General features: G+C 43.4%; 1 protein-coding gene across 1 annotated transcript; it reads left to right on the top strand.

Moving 5' to 3' along the window:
• Window positions 1–16,598: 16,598 nt before the first annotated feature.
• On the top strand, window positions 16,599–25,269 carry LOC307104399 (protein-lysine methyltransferase METTL21C-like; the record flags this gene model as incomplete). The annotated part of the gene is made up of 4 exons (XM_079779337.1): window positions 16,599–16,725; window positions 20,620–20,771; window positions 23,650–23,767; window positions 24,875–25,269. 4 exons carry the CDS (start codon window positions 16,599–16,601, stop codon window positions 25,267–25,269), a joined length of 792 nt encoding a protein of 263 aa, XP_079635463.1.
• Window positions 25,270–25,966: the final 697 nt, after the last annotated feature.

Below are 25,966 nucleotides of genomic sequence, written 5' to 3'. Positions count from 1 at the left end.
GGAGCAGGCTCACCTGTTGGCAGGTGATTGTGAACCTGGAGTGTGGTCTGGAACCCTACGGCAGAGCACCTCACCTTTGCCCTCAGGGCTGATGACCCTCTGCTGCCCGCTGTCAGGAGAACATCATCGAAGTGTGGGGTTGGGGATGAGGGTGCAGGCAGAGGGATTCTTAGCACCAAGTGAATTTTTTTAAAAATGTATTTTATACTGACTGATTCTTAGCGTGTTAATAAAGTATTTGTCTTCTTTGGGAAAAAATATTTTGGCTCATAAAAATTCTATAATGTTAGTTGTTTTATTATTACAATGACAAGACGGATGAAAGTTGTTCATACCACCTTACATTTCCTCTATTATAAATGCTACTTGATCTTTTACAAACATGTGTTTGCTATGCTTGGACTACTTACACGCTTAATACAATAAATTATAGCCCTGGCGGGCAGGGCTCAGTTGGTTGGAGTGTCATCCCGTGCACCAAAAGGTGGTGGTTCAAGTCCCAGTCAGGGCACAGACCCAGAGGTCTCTCTGCAGCTATCTCTCCACTGTCACTCTGTCTTTCAAAGTTGGTGTCTTTCTGCCTCCTGGGCATACCATCTCCCCAACTCCTGTAGCCTGCTGAGCTCCTCCTGGGTTCTCCCTCCCTCCTCTTTCTGCTGAATGCAGGAAGGAAGTTGAGTGAACCATGGGGCTCACCTCTTTTGTTACCTGTCTCTCTGGGATCACTTTTTTTTTTTTAAATTGCCTGATATTTAGTATACTGGGAACTACTATTTCCCACATGCTGTCTATTTTTTGTTGTTTCAGGCAAGAGGTAAATCCACTCCACCTTAGATGCCAAAGTGTGCCTTTTCTTAAGTTTTTAATTTAAGTGCTTATTTTTCATAATTAATACATTTAAGGCTATAAGTGTTCCTGTGAATATTTTTCCATATCCCTAAACATTTTGATATTTAGTTTCTGTGTTGCTCATAATGGTTTCAATTTCTTATATTATTAAATCTATTGTCTAAAAGGCTTTGAATTATTTGGTTACCAGACATGCACAAAATTGCAGGGAATAGTACAGTGAATTCCTAGATATCAGTCTCCCAGATTCACCCATTAGGAAGATTTTCCACATTTGTTTCATCTATTCATTTCTTTTCTTTTTCTTTGTTAAAGTATTTCCAAGAAAATCCTAGACGACGTGTCATTTTCCTCCAGCATAGTTTAGTCCCTAAAATAAAAAACACATTTTCTTCCTTACACACAATGTTATTATCACACCTAATAAAATTAACAGTAATTCTTCAGAATTATTTTATAATCAGGCCATAATCAAATTCTCCTGATTGTCTCAAAAATACTTGAACAGATTGTTTATTCAAATTAAGATGAAATCAAGGTCCACTCGTTACATTGTTTTGCTTTTTAAATCTCCTTTCATCAAACTGTGTCCTCCCTCTCCCACTTTTCTCTGCCACTGGCTTGTTCCATAAGCCAGAGATCCATTGTCCCATGGAATGTCCCACATTCTGATTTGTTTCCTTTTCATCTAGTTGTGGTTCTATTTAACTTCCTTCTTTAATTCCTTTATTTCCTCTAGTTTGAGGTAGAGACTTGATTAGATTCAGGTTTAACCTTTTCTTTCTTTCTTGTTCCTTTTGGCAAGACTATGTCACAGTTGGTGCTGTGTTTTTCCTATTGCGTTACATCAGGAGGCACCTACTGTCTGGCTTCTATTTTTAGTGGGCTAAGACTGATCAAAGGGTGAGGGCGGTGACAGCTGGTCCCTGCACTGTAGCTGCTCACCATTGTCAAGTGATGCTATCCCTTGATGACTGTTGTGTGACTCAATTACTTCAGCAGAGGTGGCGAGGTGATAATTTTCTGATGCTAACGTTCCTTACACATTCACTGGCTGGCATTCCTCTGTAAATTGGAAATTACTCTTCAGTTAGATATATTTGATTATCTTGAAGACAAGATAAGTATTTCATTCTCTTAATCGCTAGTTTCAGAGTAACAAATTGGGCCTCTGGTATTTCCAATAATGTCTAATGAGCTGGGTCTCTCTCTCTCTCTCTCTTTTCCCTCATAGTCAATTGAATATGAGGGAATGGATTTTTTTTTTTCTTAATAGCCCCACTGAGCTTCTTTGGGAGCTCAAGGTCCCACAGAGCCAGCAGCCTGGCTTCAGTGGTGAATGGGAGCTAACATTTCCCTCAGAGATCTAGTGGCCTCTTTTTTATGGAACGCAGAGATGCTACTGGGGCCAAGCTGGCTGAACTCCATTTGTCAAGCCAGACTTACTGAGCCCTTTTCACCTTGTTAGCTATTAAGTCTGAGTTTACCCCCTCCCCCCAGTTGGCAAATCATTAGTCACAGCGACTTATAGCTCAGAGGAGTCGGAAGGGTGAGTCCCAAAGGGCACAGCGCTTCTCTGCAGGCTGCTCTTCCCCATCAGAATCAGCCCCTCTGGTACTCACAGCACTGGAAGCACAGGCATGCACCACACCATGATGTGCTGGCCTCTGCTTATGCTTGAGTCCAATCAGGAGAAAGAAACCACTTAGTAATTTAATGGGGAAAGTTGAATATAAAAAATTAATAATTATAAAGTGAGATTAAAATCATGAGGCATTGGCTATTAAGAAGAGAACCCTAAAGAATGTAGAAAAAGCAGAGAGAAACCAAGATGGCGGCATAGGTAAATACCTAAACTGCTGCCTCTCACAATTTCAAAACTACAACTAAAAGACAAAACGGACATCATCCAGAACCACAAGAAGGCTAGCTAAGTGGAAATTTTACAACTAGAAGGAAAGAGAAAAGCACACTGAGACTCACAGGAGCTGCGGAAGGCAGAGGTACGGAGGTGTGCGTGCACGCACGGAGAGGGCTGGCAACTGAGTACGCAGTTGGCTTTCTCAATCGGGAGGAAGACAAAAGCTCCCAACCTCTCTGAACTCCAGTTCCAGGTGAGACTCTGGGGACCCAGACTCATATGGGGAGAAACTGGACTGTCTGGCAGCGGGTGAAACTCGAGGGCAGCTTTCTCTCAGAGGTGCTTGCAGTGATTACCGCGGGACACTGAGACCCAGGGGCCTCATAGGGCAGGGCTGACAGGAAGCCATTGCTGGTTGCTCCATCCTGAGACTCTGCCCCATCCAAGCTGAGCACAGAGGCTTTTGCATATGAATGGCCGGGTCCTTTGAATTCTAAACTTACCTAACAAACTGCAGCTGAGCCAGTGAGACCCAGAACATCCAAAAGAAGGCCCAAGGCCCCACAGCAGCTTGCATTACTTCACAGCTGGGCCTCATATGGGCACCTCCAAAACCAAAACAAAGAAGAGGAATCTGCAGATCTCTCTGTAGCTCCTGCTGGGTGGCCTCAGGCAGAGGCTAAATTAGCACCTCCTTGGAGATCCAAGAGCCAGTGTACCCAGGGGTCAGAGTGGGACCATCCAGATTACAACTCCTCAGATCCATAAGGGACACACTCAGGGGGCAGACTCAGTGAGCTCCAAAGCCCCACTGAAGCAAGTCTTGCCTCATAAGAGTATCTCCAGCACAGAAGTTCTCCCATCGTAGACACAGCTGATTGTCACAGCCAATTGTCCTGGAGGTCAATTCCTCCCAGTGATACCAACAACAACAAAGGCTTAACTACAACAAGACTGTGCACACAGCCCACAAAGGGGTGCACCAAGAGTGTCCACCTCAGGTAACTGGGGAGGCTGAGCCACTGGGCTCCATAGGACACCACACAAAGCCACTCTATCAACTCAGGAAATCAGCCAAAATGCGGAGACAAAGAAACAGGTCACAAATGAAAGAAATGGAAGAAAGCAAACGACTGGATATAGAGTTCAAAACCACAGTTATAAGGTTTTTCAAGAATTTTCTAGAAAAGGCCGATAAATTTAGCGAGACCCTCAAGGATATGAAAAAGGACCAACTAGAAATTAAGCATACACTGACTGAAATAAAAAATATTATTCAGAGACCTAACAGCAGACTAAAGGATCACAAGAATCAAGTCAAAGATTTGAAATACCAAGAAGCAAAAAACACCCAACCGGAAAAGCAAAAAGAAAAAAGAATACAAAAATATGAAGATAGTGTAAGGAGCCTCTGGGACAACTTCAAGCGTACCAACATCTGAATTATGGGGGTGCCAGAAGGAGAGAGCAAGATACTGAAAACCTATTTGAAGAAATAATGACTGAAAACTTCCCCCACCTGGTGAAAGAAATAGACTTACAAGTCCAGGAAGCGCAGAGAACCCCAAACAAAAGGAATCCAAAGAGGACCACACCAAGACACATCATAATTAAAATGCCAAAAGCAAAAGACAAAGAGAGAATATTAAAAGCAGCGAGAGAAAAACAGTTACCTACAAGGGAGCACCCATACGATTGTCAGCTTATTTCTCAACAGAAACTATGCAGGCCAGACGGGAGTGGCAAGAAATATTCAAAGGGATGAATAGCAAGAACCTACAACCAAGATTACTCTACCCAGCAAAGCTATCATTCAGAATTGAAGGTCAGATAAAGAGCTTCACAGTAAGAAAAAGCTAAAGGAGTTCATCACTGCCAAACCAGTATTATATGAAATGCTGAAAGGTATTCTTTAAGAAGAGGAAAAAGAAGAAAAAGGTAAAGATAAAAATTATGAACAACAAATACGTATCTATCAACAAGTGAATCTAAAAATCAAGTGAATAAAAAATCTGATGAACAGAATAAACTGGTGAATATAATAGAATCAGGGGCATAGAAAGGGAGTGGACTGACAATTCTGGGGGGGGGGGAAGGTGTGTGGGGGGTGCGGGAAGAGACTGGATAAAAATCGTACACCTATGGATGAGGACAGTGTCAGGGGGTAAGGGCAGAGAGTGGGGTGGGAACCGGGTGGAGGGGAGCTATGGGGGGAAAAAAAGAGGAACAATTGTAATAATCTGAACAATAAAGATTTATTAAAAAAGAAAAATATTTTTAAAAGAATGTAGAAAAAGCAAATTATAGGGAGCAGCCACTGCTCTTAGCTGAGATGGAACTCTGTGCCCCACCCCGTTCCCTCCCCGACCCCTATCCCCACCCCACCACCACTAACAGGTTTGAGGCCCAGATCTTGTTGAGAGGGCAAGGCTGGGGTTTGCTGGATGGGAGAGAGGGAGGTTGATGTGGCGTTGCTCTGGTCACATCTGTTGGAAATCTGCCCTAGAGGGTGCCAGGGAAAGCTGTTCATGGGGAAGGGCTGAGCTACAAAATTCCCCACATGTTCTGGGGGTGCAGGGAAGGCTGCTGGCATGGGTGCTGCTGCTGCCCTGCTTTCCGTGCAGAGCCCTGGAAAAGCTGCCAGCTCTGAGGGTGCTGGGCCCTGGGGGCATCCACTGGGCTGCAGGAGCACACCTGGTCTGGGAGGCAGAACCCTGCCTCTGGCACCCTCTCCTGACAAGGTTTAGTACTGTTCCAGCTGGCAAGGGGGAAATATTTAAAGGACCCACATCCATTTTCACAGAGCTGGGGGAAAAGGGTGACAAATGGAGCTGAGAGGCAGGAAGCTCATGATTGGCCCATGAAATGTCCCTATCTAATGAAAAGAGCATTTACTTGTATCTATATCTTAAAGAGAACGTGATGAAAGGTTATGCTAATTTATTGTTGGTGGGACTTTGGGTGTTTGCTATATTAGTTTTGTAACTGTCCATATACTTTAACTTAGCAAAGAAAAAATCTTGGTGAGAAATAGTGATTGATATATTACAGAAGCCTGAGAAACCTTGAACAGGTAGTTCAAGCTTTCTACATATAAAGAAACTGATCTATACCAACTTTTTAAACTTGCATGGTCTGAATTCTGTTCAATAAGAAAGTTGTTCCCATTATTCATCCATACATTCATTCACTCATGCCAGTAACGATATTAGGTCTCAACCTTCAAGTTCCTCACAGTCCAGCTGGCAAGAGACAAACTCTCGGGTAGTTAAGTTGAGCCATGACTGAGAAGAATGAAAGGGGGCGTATGTACTCAGAGGGGTCCTAGAAACCCACCCGGTGCAATGCTGGCGGAGCGGTGCTGAAGGAAATAATAGTTTTCTGAGTAAGTGAGGCAGGAAGAATTTTACACAGACAACAGTTGTCTGAAAAAATTTAAAGTCTAGCTCAATTTTCACCTTTAAAACAATTAAACCAAGAGAATGGGGAAAAGTTATATCTAAGAGATGTCTATAAGAAGGAGCTATAGTCTAAATAAAATGATTAATGTTTGATGAAGTTAAAGCATCTATAAATGACCTATGATTCTATAGTTCTCATTTTGCCAGGAGAGAGGGAGAGGAGGAGAAAGGAGAGGCGGGGAGGGGAGGGGAGGGAAAAGGAGGGGAGGGGAGGGGAGGGGAGGGGAGGGGAGGGGAGGGGAGAGGGAGGTTTTAAAGGGTTGGGATAACAGCATGCATTTCAGACTAGAATCAACACATTTTGGGACAGGGGGCACAGATTGTCTTATGAAATGTCCATTTTATCACATTTATCTTCTCCCAAGTGAAAGTAGTGTGACATTTGCATGTTGTCTCCTGCTTATCCCAGGCTTCTGGAAGAGCTACTGTAAGATAAGATCGCTGCTTTCCACTCGCGTATAATTGAGTATTTCCGATCTCATTGTCTACGTGTGGAGGCATGCTGCAATCCTTCCCTCAGGAAGAGGTCCCCGTGTTATTCCAATACCTAGAGTGATTCATGTGTCTGGAATGAAAAGATAACCCCATATTGGTGCCACTGAAAATGCCACCCTATTGCTGTGCTGGGCAGAGAACCAACACTGTAACTAAGTCAGCTGACCTTTGACACATGTGTAAAGCATTTAAGCTATCCTGCGATCCAGGGTTTCACCTTGCACTGACTACGCAATCGCATTCTGATTTCCACTTGGGGTTTTCTACTAACAGTGTCAGAAGGGATCAGCAAACAGCCGACTTCTTAAAAAAAAAAAAAATTTCTCTCAGAAAACTGAAACGGATCGCTTACTTTTATTTAATAATTTTATTTTTAAAGAAGTTTTAGGTTCACAGCACATTTAACCGGCAAGTACAGAGAGTTCCCACGTGCCCCCTGTCTCTCAGATGCACAGCTCCTCCACCATCGCATCCCCACCACAGTGATACCTTTGTTATAATCGGTGAACCTACCCTGACACATCATTGTCAGCCCAAGCCCATGGTTTCCACGAAGGTTCATTCTTGGTGTACATCTATGGGTTTTGACAAATGTACAATGACATGTATCCACCATTATAGTGTCACACAGGGTAGTTTCACTCCCCTAAAAATCCTCTGTGCTCCCCCTCTTCATCCCTCCCTTCCCTCTCACCCCTGGCAACCTGATCTTTTTATGTCTCCATAGTGTTGCTTTTTCCAGAATGCCATACAGTTGGAATTCTATAGTAGATAGCCTTTTCACTATTTTAGGGCGAGCGCGTGACCAATTCCGTGCTTTCTATCTCTGGAAGCACCAAGAATTATTGTGATTTTGCAAGATTTCCTATGTTTACATTCATATCTTGCTTTAAGTTTTTCTTTCCATTTATTCTATACTACAGGCCCGGTGCATGAAATTTGTGTGGGGGTTGGGGGGTCCCCTCAGCCCAGCCTGGACCATCTCCAATCCGGGACCCCTCGGGGGATGTCCGACTCCCTGGGATCAGGCCGAAACCGGCAGTCGGACATCCCTCTCACAATCCGGGACTGCTGGCTCCTAACTGCTCACCTGCCTGCCTGCCTCATAGCCCCTAATTGCCCCCCCTGCCAGCCTGATCACCCCTAACCTCATCTGCCTGCCAGCCTGATCACCCCTAACTGCCCCCCCCCGCTGGCCTGGTTGCCCCTTAGTGCCCCCCCTGCTGGCTTGGTTGCCCCCAACTTCCCCCCTCTGCTGTCCTAGTTGCCCCTAACTGCCCCCGCCTTGCCAGCCTGTTGGCCTCTTAGTGCCCCCCCCCCCCCCCCCCGCTGGTCTGGTTGCCCCCAACTGCCCCCTCTGCTAGCCTGGTTGCCCATCACTGCCCCCACTGCTGGCCTGGTCGCCCCCAACTGCCCCCCCCTGCTGGCCTGGTCACCCCTCACTGCCCCCCCCCCCCCTGCCAGACTGGTCATTTGGTCGTCCCTTGCTAACTCCCCTGCCGGCCTGGTCACCCCACGCAGCCTGCTGCTCAGTTGTTACTGTGAGGGCATTGTGACCAATTTGCATTAGTATAGATAATAAAAGGGTAATATGCAAATCGACCAAACAGCAGAACAACTGGGACACCTGCTGCCCCTTGCTCCAGCTGGCCCACCCCCGATGGCCTCCAGTTTTGATATAACTAAATAAAACTATAGTGAACTTTAACTCAATAATTGAAGACTACAAAAAGGAAACAAAGAGAGAAGAAGAAGGAGGAGCAGGAGGAAGAGGAAGAGAAGGAGGAGGAAGTGGTGAAGCAGGGGGAGGGGGAGGAGGAGGAAGAGGGAAAAGGTAATATATGAAGCTCCAAAAGTTTCTGAGTTTTATTGCCTAAGATCTAGCCACCAATTATAGAAAGGAAGGTGTCATTATTGGCAAATGTCATAACGAGGTGGCTTATGATTGCTCATATTACCTCTGTCCCTGTAATTGGAGTAATTATTTAGAGATGCCTTTTCACCAACTAGAGAGAAAAAATCTTGAAAAAGACAATTTCTCATATTACCTTTCAGTAGATTTTTTCCTTGGAACCTTACAATTTTTATTATATTGCAAATGGCATATATATATGCCATTTGCAATATAATAAAAAATATATATATATACTGAGTGGCCAGATTATTATGATCTCTGAATGCATAATAATATGGCCACTCAGTGTATATTCTATATAATAAAAGGCTAATATGCAAATTGTCCCCTCGACCAGGAGTTCAACCAGCAGGCAGGCCGGACCCCACCCATGCACGAATTCATGCACCAGGCCTCTAATACACACACACACACACACACACACACACACACACACACACACACACACATTGAGTGGCCAGATTATTATGCGTTCAGAGATCATAATAATCTGGCCACTCAGTGTATATATTTCAGAAAGAGAAAGGAAGAGGGAGAGAGAGATAGAAACATTGATCAGCTGCCTCCTGCATGCCCCCCCCCTTTTTTTAATCCTCACCTGAGGATATTTTTTCCATTGATTTTTTAGAGAGAGTAGGAGGGAGGGAGAGAGAGAGGGCAGAAGAGAGAGAGAGAAGAGACGTTGATGTGAGAGAGACACATAGATTGGTTGCTCCCGCACACACCCCCACCAGGGCAGAGACCAAACCTGCAATCTAGATATGTGCCCTTGATCGGGACTCGAACCTTCAACCCTTTGGTGCATGGGCAGATGCTCTAACCACTTAGAACATTGGCCAGGGCCTCTCTCACTCCTTTCCACCTGGATTTATACTGAAATAACACAGTACTAGTATATTTCTCCAAATCCATGACAGGAGAGCCTCAAATAAAGAACATATGTTTTTCAAGTTGAGTCTGTCCCAGAATGAGAAGAAATAATGAGAGGAATTCTCCCTTGTGGTACAACCCAGAATAACCCCATCAGATGAACTTTCTTTCCTAATAGAAATCTTTTGGGAAAAAATTATCTTTCTGAAAACAGGTCAACTGCTGCTGCTAAAACGGGAGCATGACTAGTTACCACTAAGCCCCTCTAAAAAGTGCCATTTCCAGGCAGCCGATGACAATATGGAAAGAACAGATGACATTGCAAGAATCTGTTTCTGGCCGAGAGTTGTGAGGGTTGTCATAGTTATTTCTGCTTCAGGTCTGACCATAGAACTGGAACCCAGGGATCATTCCGCAACATTGAATTACTGGGAAGGGATTTTTTTTTTCCATTCTTAGAGACCCATTTGGTTCCATCTATTTTAAGATTAAGGTGAATTTCTGAAAGCTATCATTTATTAAATTTTAACTTAGGAAGAAGGTTATTAGCAAACTAACTCTTCTGATCAGAATTTGACCAGAAGGTTTTTTGTGTTTTTGTTTGTTTGTTTGTTTTACCTAAACCTGTTTCCCAAGCATGACTTTGTTTCATGTAGTTAATAATGCAGGCTTATAGCTCAGCTCCAAATCATTCTTGGCTATTTTGATTACATGAACCCTGACAATTATGAATCTTCAACAACTGCAGTTAAATATTTTTCTAAAATAACAATAAAATTTCTTTGAGTGGTAATTTATTTTAAGAACTAGACGGGGTTGGGGGAAATATAAGTAGAAACAAACAACTAAGTACACCTCTTCTCCCAAATGCATATAGTCCATAGAGGCTACTCATTGGTTTCTTGTCAGAGCCACTTTATAAGGTAGAAAACTATAGCAAGCCATGCCTTTCCATGTGGTTAAGGGCACACTCAAATGCTTAGAAACAGGTATGTGCTATTTTTAAAATGAAATGACTATAACTTCACTTTTTCTTTCCAAATGTATTGGATTATTTCGCTCATATTCTTCCTTCCTTCTTCACTGGTACCATATGTCATTGTATAAAGGATGCTTCAAATGAAACAGAAGTAAATTCTTCTATGACCACAGTCTGACAAAGTTTATGTGTTGCGCCCTAACCGGTTTGGCTCAGTGGATAGAGCGTCGGCTTGCAGACTGAAGGGTCCCAGGTTCGATTCCGGTCGGGGGCATGTACCTTGGTTGCAGGCACATCCTCAATGGGGGGTGTGCAGGAGGCAGCTGATCGATGTTTCTGACTCTCTATCCCTCTCCCTTCCTCTCTGTGGAAAATCAATAAAATACATTTTTTAAAAAAGTTTATGTGTTGCTTGAATGGTTTTTCTGAACACCTACTTTAAAATTTCTGAAGATGGTCTCTCATTAGCATAATAAGGAATCCATTGTCTTCATGCACCAGCCCAAGCCAAGATGAGAAGAGTCCCATTTTATGATTCTGCTGGTGTCTGATGCTTCTACAATGCTAAGTGATCTAAATCTTTATACCCCCTTCCTATAGCAGCTTCAGTGAGCCCTTTCCTCTGGCACTCTCAGGGGCTTCCCCAAAGTCTGGTTAGTGAGGGATATTATAGCAGCCCTACATCATTGCACAGAGAGGATTATGAACTCTGAGCCACTGTGTTACCAGATAATAAAGGGACCAGTGCCAGGGTGATATCCAGCATCTAGAACGTTCAGGAATCTGGAGTAAATTAATAAAGAGACTAGAAATATAATATAAATTTGTAATCCATGGGGGAGCCAGAGGAAGCTTAGTTATAGTAGCTAAATTCTCTCTATCTCCGGACCCAGTGCTCTTTATTAACACAAATTTCCCTAAAGCAAAGCAGATAATACATATCAAAGGTAAGTTTGGTATATAGTAGGCATTGTCAGGTTGGAGGAAATGCCTTAGGCTGTTCAACTATTTGGCCAGCAGGAGGCAAAAACAGGTATATTAAAATGCCCTCAGCTGTCTGGTAACAGGCAATAATATATGCAGATCTTCAGGTTTGGGGAAATGCTTTCGGCCATTCCAGCAGGCAATAACATGTATTCAGCCCTGCTGAATATAGAAGCCCATCAACCTTTTGAGGACTTCTTGCATTTATTATGACATGCTGGAATTAGCCTCCAGCAGACCAGAAATTACGGAACTGGATTTCACTACCAAATAGTTTCTGTATAACATATTGAAAATCTCACATTTTTTAATGTTAGTGATTCCTGGGGTTACTAAGAACATTCAGTTCAATGAAGCCCCACCTCTCTGGAAGTGAATTCCCACCACAGTCTCCCCTGTAAATAAGAATGGTGGACATCTCTGATAGTATTTATCTGATCGGCAACTCTTCCTTGTGGAACTTTTGGGGAAGATCATGTGAAAAGCAATGAGCCTCTCACTCACGTTCTGGGATGGGAATAGGAGTCCATGGTTTGCAGTGATGGAACAGCTAATCGAGCTATCGTCCATGGTGACCTGGATCACATGCCTATGGAGGGAGAAGCGATTGGAACTAGTGAAGAAAGGACACCATCTGGAGGTGTGGAATTGGAGAAGAACAACTCCATTCTGTCTAGGTGCTTCAGCCAATGAGATTTTAGGTGACCATCCATTCTAGAGAGGGTGGCTCTGCGTTTTGGAACTGTATTTATGGAAATAAGAAAATGTGTGTGCACAGGGTGGCCAGGAAGAGGAGGAGGGCCATACCTAACTCTTGCTTTTCATGGGCACAACATCCCTCCTTTAAGTTGCCAGCCCGACTCCTCATGATTTGGCAGGATGCTTTTCCCACCACCCAACCCTGACCATCAGGCTGAGCTTATGACCAAGTTAGACCAATCCGAATATTTCCCCCCACATTTTAAATCCTGGCCTCAGTTACACGGGGCTGGAAGGTGACTGCAACTGAGGCTTCCAACAGCACTGTTGAACGAGAAAGCCCACGAACTCCAGCCGCTGAGATCTCTGGGACCAGCACAGCCCTGAGTCCTTTCTTTACCAAGCCCCAATACTCAGCGTTTCCCTTTGATTCAGTGAGTGACCCAGAATCTCTTCAAAGAACACTGCTTGTTCAGCCTTCTACTTGAATGACATGCAATTTAATACAAGACACTTATTTACCAAGGACGATGACCTTCTCGGCACCAGACTAATTCTTTCTGATAAATAACATTTCATTTGCCTCCTACCGTTGTGTAAGGAGTAGCAACATTTTATGGACCATAGCAGATGCTGTCACAACCTCACTTACATCTCTCAGACACATCTGAGTGCTCCAGTGCTAGTCTCAGCACCTGTGCTGAGATGGTGGTGCAGAAATAGCCCAGAAACCCTCTGGAGTGTAATAATTCTGAGGTGTGTGTTTTGCCTCATTTTCCAGCCTTTCCTCCTAGTTTTAAGCTTTTATCTCCCCCTGGCCTCAGAGGACACTCTTTGCTGACTTGCACACTTACCCTTGATTATTTCCCCTTTCTCACTCCCCCAAATAAACCATTTCTCTCAAATCCTTGTTTCTGGGTCTTCTCCTGGGAGGAAGCAGACGAAGCCCGGTTGCCATGCTGGATCTATGGAAAGATGTGGCTCAGAATCTGGCCTGCATTATACACTCTGGAACTACTAACTCACCCCTTTCTATAGATGAGGACGTCGAGACAGAGGAGGCAAGGACCGCCTGGCTAGTAGGTGGAATATGCAGCATGGCAAGTAGAATTTACTCTGCATGACAACTTGGATTTACTGCCCAGACTAGGGTTTCTCATCATCGGCACTATTGACACTTAGGGTCAGACAGTCCTCTGTATAATGTTCAGCAGCATCCCTGGGCGCTATGCACTAGATGCCAGTAGCACACAACCCCAGTTGTGACCAGCAAAAACGTCTCCAAATTACCAAATGGCTCTGGGAGGAGGGGACAATTCCTCCATGTTGAGGACCATTGGCCAAGAGAGTCAGTGATTGATAGGTCAGAGGTCCAGACCCATGGAGAAAGGCAGAGAAAGAGACACACACGTAGCTTATTTATTGACCTTGTATAAAGCCTTGATCCAACCTTTTATCTTCTGACTTCAAACCTGGCCCACTTTCCATTAGGCTAGCCTCCCTGAGATCAACTGTTCCGTCGCTCTGCTTGTGATAAAGTTCTTTCCTGTTGAGGAAAGTTCTTTCCAATTCTGCGTCCTGGGCACTTACTTCATCAGTGTGCCCTCCAGGGCCATGCAGAGGCCTAATCCCTCTTCATGGATGGCACTTCAGCTATCTGAACACCACTCCCGTGTCTCTGCCCTACAGATGGACGTGGACTGCATGCCAAGGGCTGCAGACACACAGGGAACAGCTGGCGGACCGCGAGTTCAAACTTCTAAGCTCTTTTTAGACCTTTGAACAGGAATTTCCAGGGGCTGGAGTCTATGCATGTTAAAGCTTCCAGGTAATTCTAATGTGGCCCATCACAGTCCAATATTTAGGAACCTCAGACCTAATTTATTCCAGCCCAGGCAACAGTGTTCTGATTTGTTTCTTAAAGCAGGTACCTAAAAGATGGTATCTGAAGATGCATTGCAAAGGAACTCTTAAAATAATAGGATATTTCATACTAGGTCAAAGAGGCATGTTCCTATCTAGTTTTCATTTTGAGTAAAATAGCTTTATATGAAGTTTATACCAAAAAAAGTCCCAAAGGTTGACACCAGAAAATGTTAGTCAGGCTTACTTCTCCAGAGAGTGGGCTTAAAGGAGATATTTAAAAATTTCTTCTTTGTCCTTGTCTTCATTTTCAAAGCTCGTAGGATGAATGTGTGTGTGAATGTACATCCACATATTCTCAGGCATTGCAATCTATTTTTAAAAGTTATTATAAAAGTTGTAATGATGACCATCTTCTGCTGTTTCATGTAGGGATGATGACATTGCTGGAAGTAAGTTACAGAAGTGCAGGGCACAATCATAGATCTGAACAATTTGGGGAAAAATAAAAGCATTGCAATGATGGATTTGAAAAAGACTCCAGACCACCTGCCATCATTTAAGGGAGTGAGAAAGAAGACCTAACAGTCATGGGAGCACAGTGTATCCACACAAAGATCCAGAGTTAAAAGAAACGGACATTGAAAAAAAAAAGTGTGACAGAGAGAAGAAAGTAGCAATGTTGGATAAAAATAAAAATAGGCAAAAAAATTTAAAAAAAAATTTAAAAAATAGGCTCTTATATCTACTCAAGCTAAATAACCATTCATTTGGCTCAATGGTTAAATATAGTCCCTCATAAAGTAAATGATTATTTAATCCCTATTTGCCCGAGGCTTTAAATTACATACCCTATATTCTATTTTAAGGGTTTCTAAGCTTCCAAAATGAGCAAATGCTCTTCCTCTTTCCATCTTAACTGCCCTTATTTCTATTAAATAAATTACAACAGATTGCTTTTTATTTTGAAGCAGTTTTCTGATTTCCTACTCACTGCTGCCCCAACTAAATACTCCTTATGTGACTTTAAGCCTTTGACTCATGTCCCTTCTTATGTAGAGACCGTTCTCACGCCTTCCTCGCAAATATTTTCCCTTCCTCTTGGTAGAGTCTTGTGTTGTTTCTGGGTGCAGGAATCAGGGTTCAGGACAGAGTCCACAGCAGGCAGGCCCCTTTCTTCAGCCACAGGAGTTTGCTGATGCACACAAAGCTGACATGCCCATAAAACCCCCAGCAACCCAACTCCCCCCTCCCCTTTTTTTTAAAGGGAAATATAAGTCCACATTCAAACTCCATCACAGCAACTGGATACCATGAAGGGCAGCCTCTGGATCTTTCAAGAGTGATTATATTTCATGTTGCAAGGAGTGTGTGTGTGTGTGTGTGTGTGTGTGTGTGTGTGTGTGTATGGGAGAAAATTCAAGAGAGAAGGAGATATATTGAAAGAGAGAGAGCAAGAGAGACAGAGTGAGAATGAGCGCAAGAAAGAGAGGTTGAGAAAGAGAGAGGAAATTCTAGCAAAGAAATGTGTCGGCGCACTGGTGGGTAATGCTACCCTAAATAACTTGGACTTCCACTGGCTGGCTTTTGTTCATAAAATGCTAATCCTTTTAGGTGCAGATCTATATAAAACATTGGGGATTAAAGGGCACACAGAAATCTCAAATCTCTTCTGCTACATAAGGTAAAGATATATTTAAACTAACAGTTCAAAATTCTTTTGAGGGTACTAACAAGGGGGTCATTAAAAAAATTTCCCAATTCTTTATGAAATACTAATATATGTTATGTATCATCGTATGTGCCAAACTAATAATGAACCCTAGACAGATCACTGTAGTTGCGTTCGAGATTGTTTTTCAATGCACAGCTATCTTTGGGAAAGAATTTATTTCTCAAGTCACCTATAACGATGGGGGAGGGAATCATTTCATTTCTCAAGGAAAAGCACCACCTGGCATTTGAAAATAATTCTCCTTTGCTTACCTGTGCTGTACTAATCACTTTGCTCTCTCTTTCTCATCACAGCCCTCACAGGCAGGCAGATATTATTATCCCCTTCTTGCCGATGAGACAACAGTGAGGAGCGGATTAAATGAGTTGCGAAGTGTTAGAATGGGGAGCCAAAGCAGGCTCCTGGCTCTCAGCCCCCAGCACTTTCTACTATCTTGCAAGAAAGCCTCAGATGAAAAGGGAGCAGCCCAGGGTTTGCTCCAAACCCTGGCTTCTCATGCATGATATCATATCAATCTACAAGGTACTCCCACTGGTCATATTGCTAGACCAGATTTTCTTTAAGATTCGGTTCCCAAAGTTATCAGAAATACATTTTGGACCCTGGCAACTTCAGACTGTGGCCCGGCTCCACTCGCTCTGTTTTTGCCTTTCTTCGTGTACAAATAGGTTCGGTGTAATTTAATGGTCTCCCTCCACTTTGGCAACTCCTTGAGTGGCTGCCTTGCTCACCCAGGGAACTAAGCTGAAAAGCTGGTGTTCTTTTCCACTCAGCAGATGCAAAGGCGATAAGCTGCACTTTTTAGAGCCTCCTGAGAGACTCAGACACCCTGGGCTGAGCAACTCGGATCTTGTCCAATTTCCTCCTCTCCAGCTCCGGCTCCGGCTATGGACGGGTGTCTGAGCTCCGAGCAGCAGCCTGGGCGCCTGGGGGAAGGACCAGGCTCCCCAGGTGGCTGGCTAGAGGCAGAGGAAGAGACTGTCCAGAAAGGTGGCACCAGTGGACCCACAGGAGGTATCCCCCTTCACGACCTCAACACCTTCCCAGTTGTTTTCCTGCTGATGGCATTTTCCAGTTAACTTCTGTGACAAGAATTTCCATTTCCTTTCAACTCTAGATTTTTAAATGATTGTTATTGAGATATAATTGACATGTAACGTTACATTAGTTTCAGGGGTATGACAAATGATTTGATATTTGGGTATTTTGCGAAATGATCACTACAATAAGTCTAGTTAACATCCTTCTAGATTGCTCGTATAACGAAGCTAAGTAGAAAAATGCCTTTATGCAAGCATAAGCATAGCGTTACAAGTAATACTTATTTTTCATTACATACTTATCAAAATCCACAAATGTATTTTATCTTGTGTATAAATCTAAGACTGTATATTTTTGTAACAAGAACATTTAAAAAGAAATGCAATCTAGGTTAGTTTCTGCTTTTCATCAAAATGTATTCCTGGCAGCTCTGTCATACACGGATCCGTGTAGAGCAAAGTGCATTTTCCCACCAGGACAATGCAACCATGAGGGTTGCATTTCTGGACAGGGACTTAGTAGTTAATAAATGATGGACATAACAAATAATGTCATGAGAGCCAAGATACAGCATTTATAACATTTGCAATCATTTAATGTGGTACAATGATGTTCCAACTCTACTAAACCAGGATATTATTTATTTTTACTAAACTGTTTACATAAAAATGCAACTCTACCTGTCTCTCAAATCTGGTTCCTCTAAAACTACCAGTCTAGCATGGGTACAATAAATGAAAATATTTAGTGTGCAGTAAACATAAATTTCTATATTTATGTAGACTATATAAGGTTCTAATGGGAGTATATTTATATGCCCACGCTTCTTTACCCTGCTGATTGGGGAAGCATAAACATTAGCTTATTAACCTGTAAAATAATGAACCATTCAAAATCAGCCCATTGATTTCCCCCCTCCCCCCCAGTCTTGAGAGTCCCTGGTTGGCGATTTGTGGGAGGAAGGAAAGAATGAATGGTCTGGGGCATCACGGGGGTGGCTGGGGGAAGGAAGCCGGCAGGAGCTGGCAGGAGTACCCGATGGTCAGGCTGCTCCTGGTAGACACTCCACTGATGAAAGCCTTTGAGGAAAAGAGCACAGCCCTGTACCGACTCCTTGTACCAGCTGGCCTGTGCCAGCTCCTGAATTTCAGGAATTTGGTGAGCTGGTTATTAAACATGGCCGTTATTGAAACTTGAGTTACATAAATTACAATGAAATGGATTATATAAAAGGCAAGGTTATATGAAAAAAAAACACCTAGATAATAAATACTCTGGACCAGACATGAATTATTTTAGTGCATTTGATGATTAGCTATGTTTTTATATATATATATATATTTTATTGATTTTTTTACAGAGAGAAAGGGAGAGGGATAGAGAGTTAGAAACATCGATGAGAGAGAAACATCGATCAGCTGCCTCCTGCACACCCCCCACTGGGGATGTGCCCGCAACCAAGGTACATGCCCCTGACCGGAATCGAACCTGGGACCCCTGAGTCCGCAAGCCGACACTCTATCCACTGAGCCAAACCGGTTAGGGCTAGCTATGTTCTTGAGGCTACTGATGTCCATTGTATCTGGACGGTAGAAGTACTCCATTATGGTGTATGCTGCACATCTTTCCCCAGGGACATTTTATCACCGGGTTGTTTACAACACGGTCACTGTCAAACCCTACAAATCAGTGGTAGAACCTAGGGCCTCCTTAGTCTAAGGTGACCAGACGTCCCGCTTTTGGCGGGACAGTCCCGATTTTTAACAATTCGTCCCGCGTCCCGCGGCGTTTTAAAAAAGTCCCAATTTCTGGAAAGAATGCACGACAAGCTAGGGAACGGCGGGAGAACGGGAACTATTTAGCCAGGATATGAGTTTTATGTTATTTTTGTTAATTTTATAATGTTAAACTTTAATGATAACAAATAATTGTTGAGAACTGATTATCGAGAACTGCTTATCAAAGTTCGCATTGTTGATCAGTTGTTAGAATTCGACCACCATTGTTTGGACTTAATGAACAATGGCATTTTTTGGGATTGGCAACGACGAAAACATTTTGTAACTGTCTCTCAGACGATACACATCGTACTGCGTGCTAGTAAGCTAGTTGAACAAGTGATGTCATTACAAATCAGCTATTCAGATAATTTAGGTAAGTAATTTATTTATTTATTTCATAAATGCATAAATTTTCTTGAATTTAGCAGACAGTACTCGTATTATTTATATTTTATAGTGGCGGCAAAAAGTCTAGCGCCAGCCTTGAAAGTGACACTTACGACTTACGTTACGGCAAATTCATGACCTTTTAAACAACGACAGCAATCTACTAAAAAAATTCACTCAAATGAGAAATATGCCAAAGAATAAAATAATACTATACATAATTTTTTATTTATTATATTTGTAAATTGTACTTATGTTGAAATTTAAAAAAATATATTACAATATATTTTTGCGTTCTATGAAAATTTTTGTTGCTCCATATAGACCAAATTTTTAATCAAGGAACCCCCCCCCCCCCACCCCGGGTCAATGGTGTCCCGCTTTACCAATGTTAAAATCTGGTCACCTTACCTTAGTCATTCATAAATATTGGGTTGGTGTTGTATGTCAGTAGCTTCCCATAAGAGGTAGGCGAGGACCCTAAGTCTCCTTCCCTCCCCTACTGCCTCCCCACAACCCTGACCGGGGCACGTGACAGGAAAGGACCCCTCAGGACTGACTTGGCCACTCTTTACCAGCAGGTTCTGGCAAGTTCGATGCAGCCCCTGGTCTCCGGAAGCTCGCCTTTTTGTTCAGGGCGGAGAATTCTCCTTCCAGGGGCGGAACACGCTAAGTCAGAACCTGCGGCCAAGAGCAGCCCTCCGAGGAGCCGCGGACATCGTTATGCTGGTTTACAAACCAGTCCCTTCGCTCACACTGTGGTCAAAGGCCATTTCCCAATCTGCTGCATACTGACACTCTTTTTTTTTTTTTTTTGGTAAAACACAACAAAAACGAATTGCTAGGAAGACAAAATGGAAATACATACACACAGACATGCAAAATATAAGCATGTAATTAGATGCAACAGACATGATCCCGTTGTGGAAATTCGAAAGGCTTACTCCAAGTTTCTGTACTGTTCTTTCTGGACACCTGGTACAAATGGGTCGCAGACCAGTGGCCTAGAGCTGTTGTAGTGCCCCTGGAAAGCAGTGATACCAGAAATAGCCTGTCCTACCTGCCTCCCAGGGGTGGACTCCTGAGTAGGTTTCTTCAAAGAACCCCCTCCTCTGAGCATGTGCTCTTTTCCTCTCATCTTATATGATATTTGAGAGCGGCTGGAGTGGTCATGAGAGCAAAGAAGCATTTAACACAGCAGCAACTTGATAGTCAGAGCTCATCTGACAACCTCCCCCTGGACTGTGGGGCTGGCTCATCTTTGGGTGACCTATACCTTTTGAGGAGCTGATGTAAGAAGGATTTAAGGAACACACTCCAGCCAACATTGGGAATGTTACTTCAAGACCTAAAAATAGTCAGGTCCATGTTTGCCCGGGTCTTCCTTACACAGACAGCTCACTTGTGCCATGTTCCTGGTGCCATTTAGCTTTCTCCTGTCGTCAAGAGTGTGGGAATGGAGCCACACTTCTTCCGTCCTCTTCTAAATAGAGGGAATATCCTTTGGCATTTCGTCATATGATAAAGATGTCACATCTGAATGTTATGTCCCTGTCACTCCATATCACTGCTTTGTGCTAGTTTGCAGCCTTTGTCATTGGTAGCCTCACCCCTCTGTTCCCATCCTACCAATTGTACTAAGTGTATATTTGCACTGAACCAACAAATCATGAAACCTATTTTATTTTCTGCCCCACAGATTTTAACAACATAGAACCATCTCTTCACAGCCTCCAGAAATTCGTTCCTACAAATTATGCCAGCTACACTCAGGAGAATTATCTGTTTGCAGGCAAGAAGATTGTCGTTCAAGAATCAATAGAGAGTTACGGAGCAGTGGTGTGGCCAGGGGTGAGAGAACTGTTACACTGGGATGGCAGGACGATAATAACACTTTTGTACATTTGCGTGGCCTTGGACAATTTGCCAAGGACTTTAACATTTTGGGTTTCTCCAACTGAAACCCACAACCAGGGGTGTGGGGAGTGTGCTTGGGCTCCACAGATACATCGCATCTCTCCCATAAGCTTTGATTTTCCTCTAGGCGATGTTCCATTACATTAATATAAGCTTGAATACATCAGGAAGTAGGATGAAAAAATTCACATGAATTGTTAAGGGAAAAAGTCACATCTCAGAGTTTTGGCTTTGCATCATGTACCTTTGGGCCACTCCCACACACCCTCGGGTTTACGTTATGTTTGCATTGTGGATACTCCAGCAGGAATGTTCGAGAACCATGGCTGCATCTCATGTTCTCCCGGCAACGGCCCCGGGAGGGTGGCGCCGGAATGGGGGAAACGCTCTGACTCGAGAGCCAGCAAACCTGCTGTTTCCTGGCTGTGTGGTCAGGGATGGTCACTTCGCCTGTTTGCCTTCATTTCCATCTTTAAAGCGTGGGGCAGTGTTCATGTCCAGTTCCGAGATGGTTGTGAGGGTTCAGTGAAGTGATACACCTAAGCTCATGTTAGACCGTCATTGTTGATGCAGTAGGATTAATATTAATGAGTTACTAAACTGATGAGAAAAAGCTCCTGACTGGGTAAAGCCATTGCAGGGGGGCGCCGTGCACAGCCAGGCTGGGACCGCGGCCTCAGGGCAGCACTGCCGTTCTTTCCCCCGCAGAGGTTTTCAGCCAGGGCTTAGAGAGGCTCCAGAGCAACAGCTCAACCCCTAGCATGGATGGGAATCATATGGGGGTCTCCTTAAAATGCAGATCCTAATTTGGGGAGGGGGGGCACTGTGCTCTGCATTTCTCCCAGGCTCCCAGGTGATACAGACCTGCTGGTCCAGGCACTGCACATGCAATGAGTAGTCATGATTAGAGGTTCCATGGAGAGCCCTCAGGGCGATCTGGGGTGCTGGTGGCAAGTGAGAAGGGGCAGGAGGAGGAATGGACAGCCAGGGGTCCCCACGCTCTTAGAGCTCCCCCCTCTCCTCCCCCCTCCCCGCCCAGGGACAGTCCATTTTTATCTCTTATACATGAGTATGATTTCCTTCAAACAAAGGTTTTTCTTCTCTTTTTTTAATTGAATTTATTGGGGTGACAATGGTTAATAAAATTATATAGGTTTCAGGTGTACAGTTCTACAATACGTCATCTGTATATTGTATTGTATGTTCAGCACCCCAAGTCAAGTCTCCTTCCACCACCATTTATCCCCCTATACCGGCTACTCCCATTTCCCTCTAGCAATCACCATACTGTTGTCTCTGTCTGTGAGTTTTTGCTTTCTTTTTTTTTTAAATATATTTTTACTAGAGGTCCCCCTCGGCCTGGCCTGTGCTCTCTCGCAATCCGGGACCCCTCGGGGGATGTCGGGTTGCTGGTTTCAGCCCGATCCCCACAGGTGAGGGATGTAGTAGTGTGCGAAGCGGCAGGTGGCTCGGGTGCCGCTCCCACTCATCCCAGCCCTGCTGCGCCTGCTGTGGGAGCACCCTGACCACCAGGAGGCAGCTCCTGCATTGAGCGTCTGCTCCCTGGTGGTCAGTGTGCATCATAGCTACCAGTCGGTCATCCGGTCATCTAGTCGACCAGTCATTTAGGCTTTTATATATATAGATATTTGGCAAATAGACAACAATAGCAGGGGTATCAGAGATTAGATTTGTCCACTGGGCTGTTTTATGCTCATCAAGGCCTCAGCCTTTCATGCACAAACCCTGGCCTCTCTTGGGACCTCAAACTCCTGAAAATTGCAACAGAAGGATTCATGTAACACGCTTGTCTTGTGTGTAGTCAGTCCAGTGCAGCTCTCCGTGAAAGAGATCATTTTCCAGATTTCGCTAACAGGGCTAAGAAGGGTGGGGGAGTGTTTGTAATGTCAAAAGATGTAGCTGTTCCTGAGAAAAGCATTGTTTCCAGATAGCACCCCAGAGGGGCCAGCCTCTCACAGGGCAGGGCTATCTCTTCAGAAAACACCTCAAAGCATGTGTCCTCTCCATAGATGATACTGTCTTCCTAATATTGAAACCCCTACATCACAAATAATTATCCTCTTTTGTCAAGGGATGTTTGATTGTCTGTATGAAAGCTATCTCAATTTATTTGCATATGTGTTTTAACGTCTCCTTGCTACTCAGAGTGTGGTCCACAGACCAGAAGCCCTGGCATCACCTGGTAGCTTGTGGGAAGCGTAGTCCTGAGCACCCCAACCAGAGCTCACTGCACACAGACGTGCATCTTAACCAGGCCCCAGGTGATCTGCGTGCACACTAAAGTGTGGGAAGTATTGTTCTGACAGTCTGATTCTTCGAGAAACCATTTAAAACAAAACAAAACTGCCCAGTTGTCCAGCATAGAAGACGAAGCCCTGGCCCACCTGAATTTTGATAGAGGCTGGGAGAGAGGTCTTGAGGAAGTTTATCCAACATTCTTAAAGCAGGTGGAGGCCTGGCATGACTAAACCAGGGGAGGAAGTTGCTGCTCTGCAGGCCTCACCGCCCGGGTTTGCAGGAGATGAGCTGATCTTCCAGTTCCTGGAGGTCGAGCAAGAGTCTTCTGATATAGGCGATTCACAAACCTGTTCCTCTAGTTCCTCTGATGTAGGTTATAATTTTCATATTCCAGAGGTCTAAATACATCATTAAATGTATATTTTGATTCTGATGAACCTTTCAATAAACGATTAATGACATGTCTTATAGTATTTAATTTGGGGTGGGGATTGAGGTGGCTACTGGTTTCCAATGTTGCAATGCCCAAGTGACAACTGTAAATCTTTTTTAGGCTATGGCTTTGTGTCAATATTTGGAGGAACATACAGAGGAATTGAATTTTCAAGATGCTAAAATACTTGAGATTGGTGCTGGACCAGGCCTTGTTTCCATCGTGGCCAGTTTTTTAGGTTTGTTTATTTACTTATTCCTGACCTTGTTTCAAAAGACCTTTATTGTGACAACAATGATAAGGAGTATCTGTGGTTTAGGTGCTCGGCCATGATTTCACTCATTGAATCTCCCCCAAATGTCACAAGCTAGAATTACTACTGTTATCCCCAGAGATAAGATTATTGTGTTTTAGAGAAGAGAAGTTCAGTAATTTTCCCAGTCCACCGATTACCATGTGATGAAGATGAAAATTTGGAGGTATGACTTTCAAATCCTCTGTTGTGAACAACTATGTTGTTTCCTGCTCTTTGTTGCAAATATTATCACTAACATTTTGAAGGAAATTAAAAAGTGAGTTAATCCAAGGTGAAGACAGATTTATACCCAAAATGCAGGTTCTGAGTTCCTGGGCACTGGGCAAGAGGTGGTACTAATCTGGCTACTTCTGCCTGCATTATTATAGTTCTTTCTTAAAAACTAATCTGGAAATATAGTGATCTATTTTGTGAACCATCGTCACTAGCTTTAAAATGCCTAAGAATTAATTTAGATAAGGGCGAGAATCAGATAAAATAGATTATCTTTTGTGGAAAGAAAATTGGGTGCTGAATACTTCATGTAAGAGAAAAAGAAAATCATCAGATAGATGTATTTTTAGAGGGAAAATTATGAATTACTATAAGCAGCTGCTGAAAACCATAATATGTTTAGCTAATTGTCCTGAAATCTCTTAACATTGCACCATTGCTTAACTTAAAGTTTCTTAAAAGATGGTTCTCAACCAAAGGTGATTTTTGTCCCACGAAGGACATTTGGCTGTGTCGGAAGACATTGTTGATTGTCACAACCTGGAGATGGGTGGGGAGGTGCTACTGTCATCTGTTGGATCGGTAACAGAGACACTCCCAAACATCTTACAAAGCACAGGGCAGCCCCCCCCCCCAGCCCTGCCCCCAAAAGAATTATCCAGTGGAATTATGTCAAATATGTCCCGCCCATATGTCAATAGGGCCAAGGTTGAGAAGCCCAGTTCTAGTTCTCTTCTTTCTCCCTGAGAGTATATGTCCACTCTGATGCCCAAATGATTCCAGGTAATTATTACATTTTTCCTCTTTCTCTCTTAGGAGCTCAAGTCACGGCCACGGATTTGCCTGATGTCCTAGGAAACCTTCAACACAACCTTTTAAAGAATACACTAGCACACACAGCACATCTGCCTGAAGTGAAAGAACTGGTGTGGGGAGAAGGCCTGGAACAGAACTTCCCCAAGTCGACTTTCTATTATGACTACGTTCTGGCCTCCGACGTGGTCTACCACCACTACTGCCTGGACAAGCTGCTCTCCACCATGGCGCACCTCTGCCAGCCAGGGACTGTGCTGCTTTGGGCAAACAAGTTCAGGTTCAGCACTGACTATGAATTTCTAGATAAATTCAAGCAAGTTTTTGATACAACGTTCTTGGCTGAATTTCCAGAGTCGTCAGTTAAAATTTTTAAAGGAACACTAAAATGGGACTAAATGAAACAAATTGCCATTCAAAAACTTAGTGTGTGTTTTGAGCAGTGTTAGAAATTGTATTGTCAATAAAACACTTATAAGATTGAGAAGGTAGTGTATAAAAAAATCTTGTACACACAAAACAAGCAGAACTTAATATTACAGCAGCTATCTAAAATCACCTATTTAAGATTATCTGGTTAATCTAAACATCTGTAAAGAATAATGTGAAAATATAAAAATAGCTTTGCTGGCTTCCAGAAGTCTCAACTAAATGTTCAGGAAATTTTACATGAATAAATTAATAAGCAAGTTTTAGTATAATTTACTACATACTTGTTTGTCTCAATTCATTCTCCTCATATAAACCAAGAGGTGGGTTTTATATTTTCCGGCTTTTTCTACAGAAGTTGGCAGCTACTGTACTATAATGTAAGCCAACTTTATTATTCTCCTACTATGACTGCAACTAATTTTGATTTCCTGTAGCTCTTGTTGATGGGCATTTTTTTCCATTGGGTTACAGCGAAACTGACAGCACTGCAGCACATCTAAAGAACTAGTGGAAGAAGACACATTCACGGAACAAATATGCTTTGACTGCGTTTCTCACTAATAGAGCTCCCTTCCTCTACATCTGGTTCTCTCTGCAGGTCCCAAGATAAATGAAAGGAGGATACCATACTATGAGTAAGTAGTTGTACACTACAAATAAAAA

The sequence above is a fragment of the Cnephaeus nilssonii genome, assembly GCF_951640355.1.
Source record: "Cnephaeus nilssonii genome assembly, chromosome: 8".
NCBI lineage: Eukaryota > Metazoa > Chordata > Mammalia > Chiroptera > Vespertilionidae > Cnephaeus > Cnephaeus nilssonii.
Note: the sequence above shows the minus strand (reverse complement) of the source record. Positions and strands in the feature narration are given on the sequence as shown.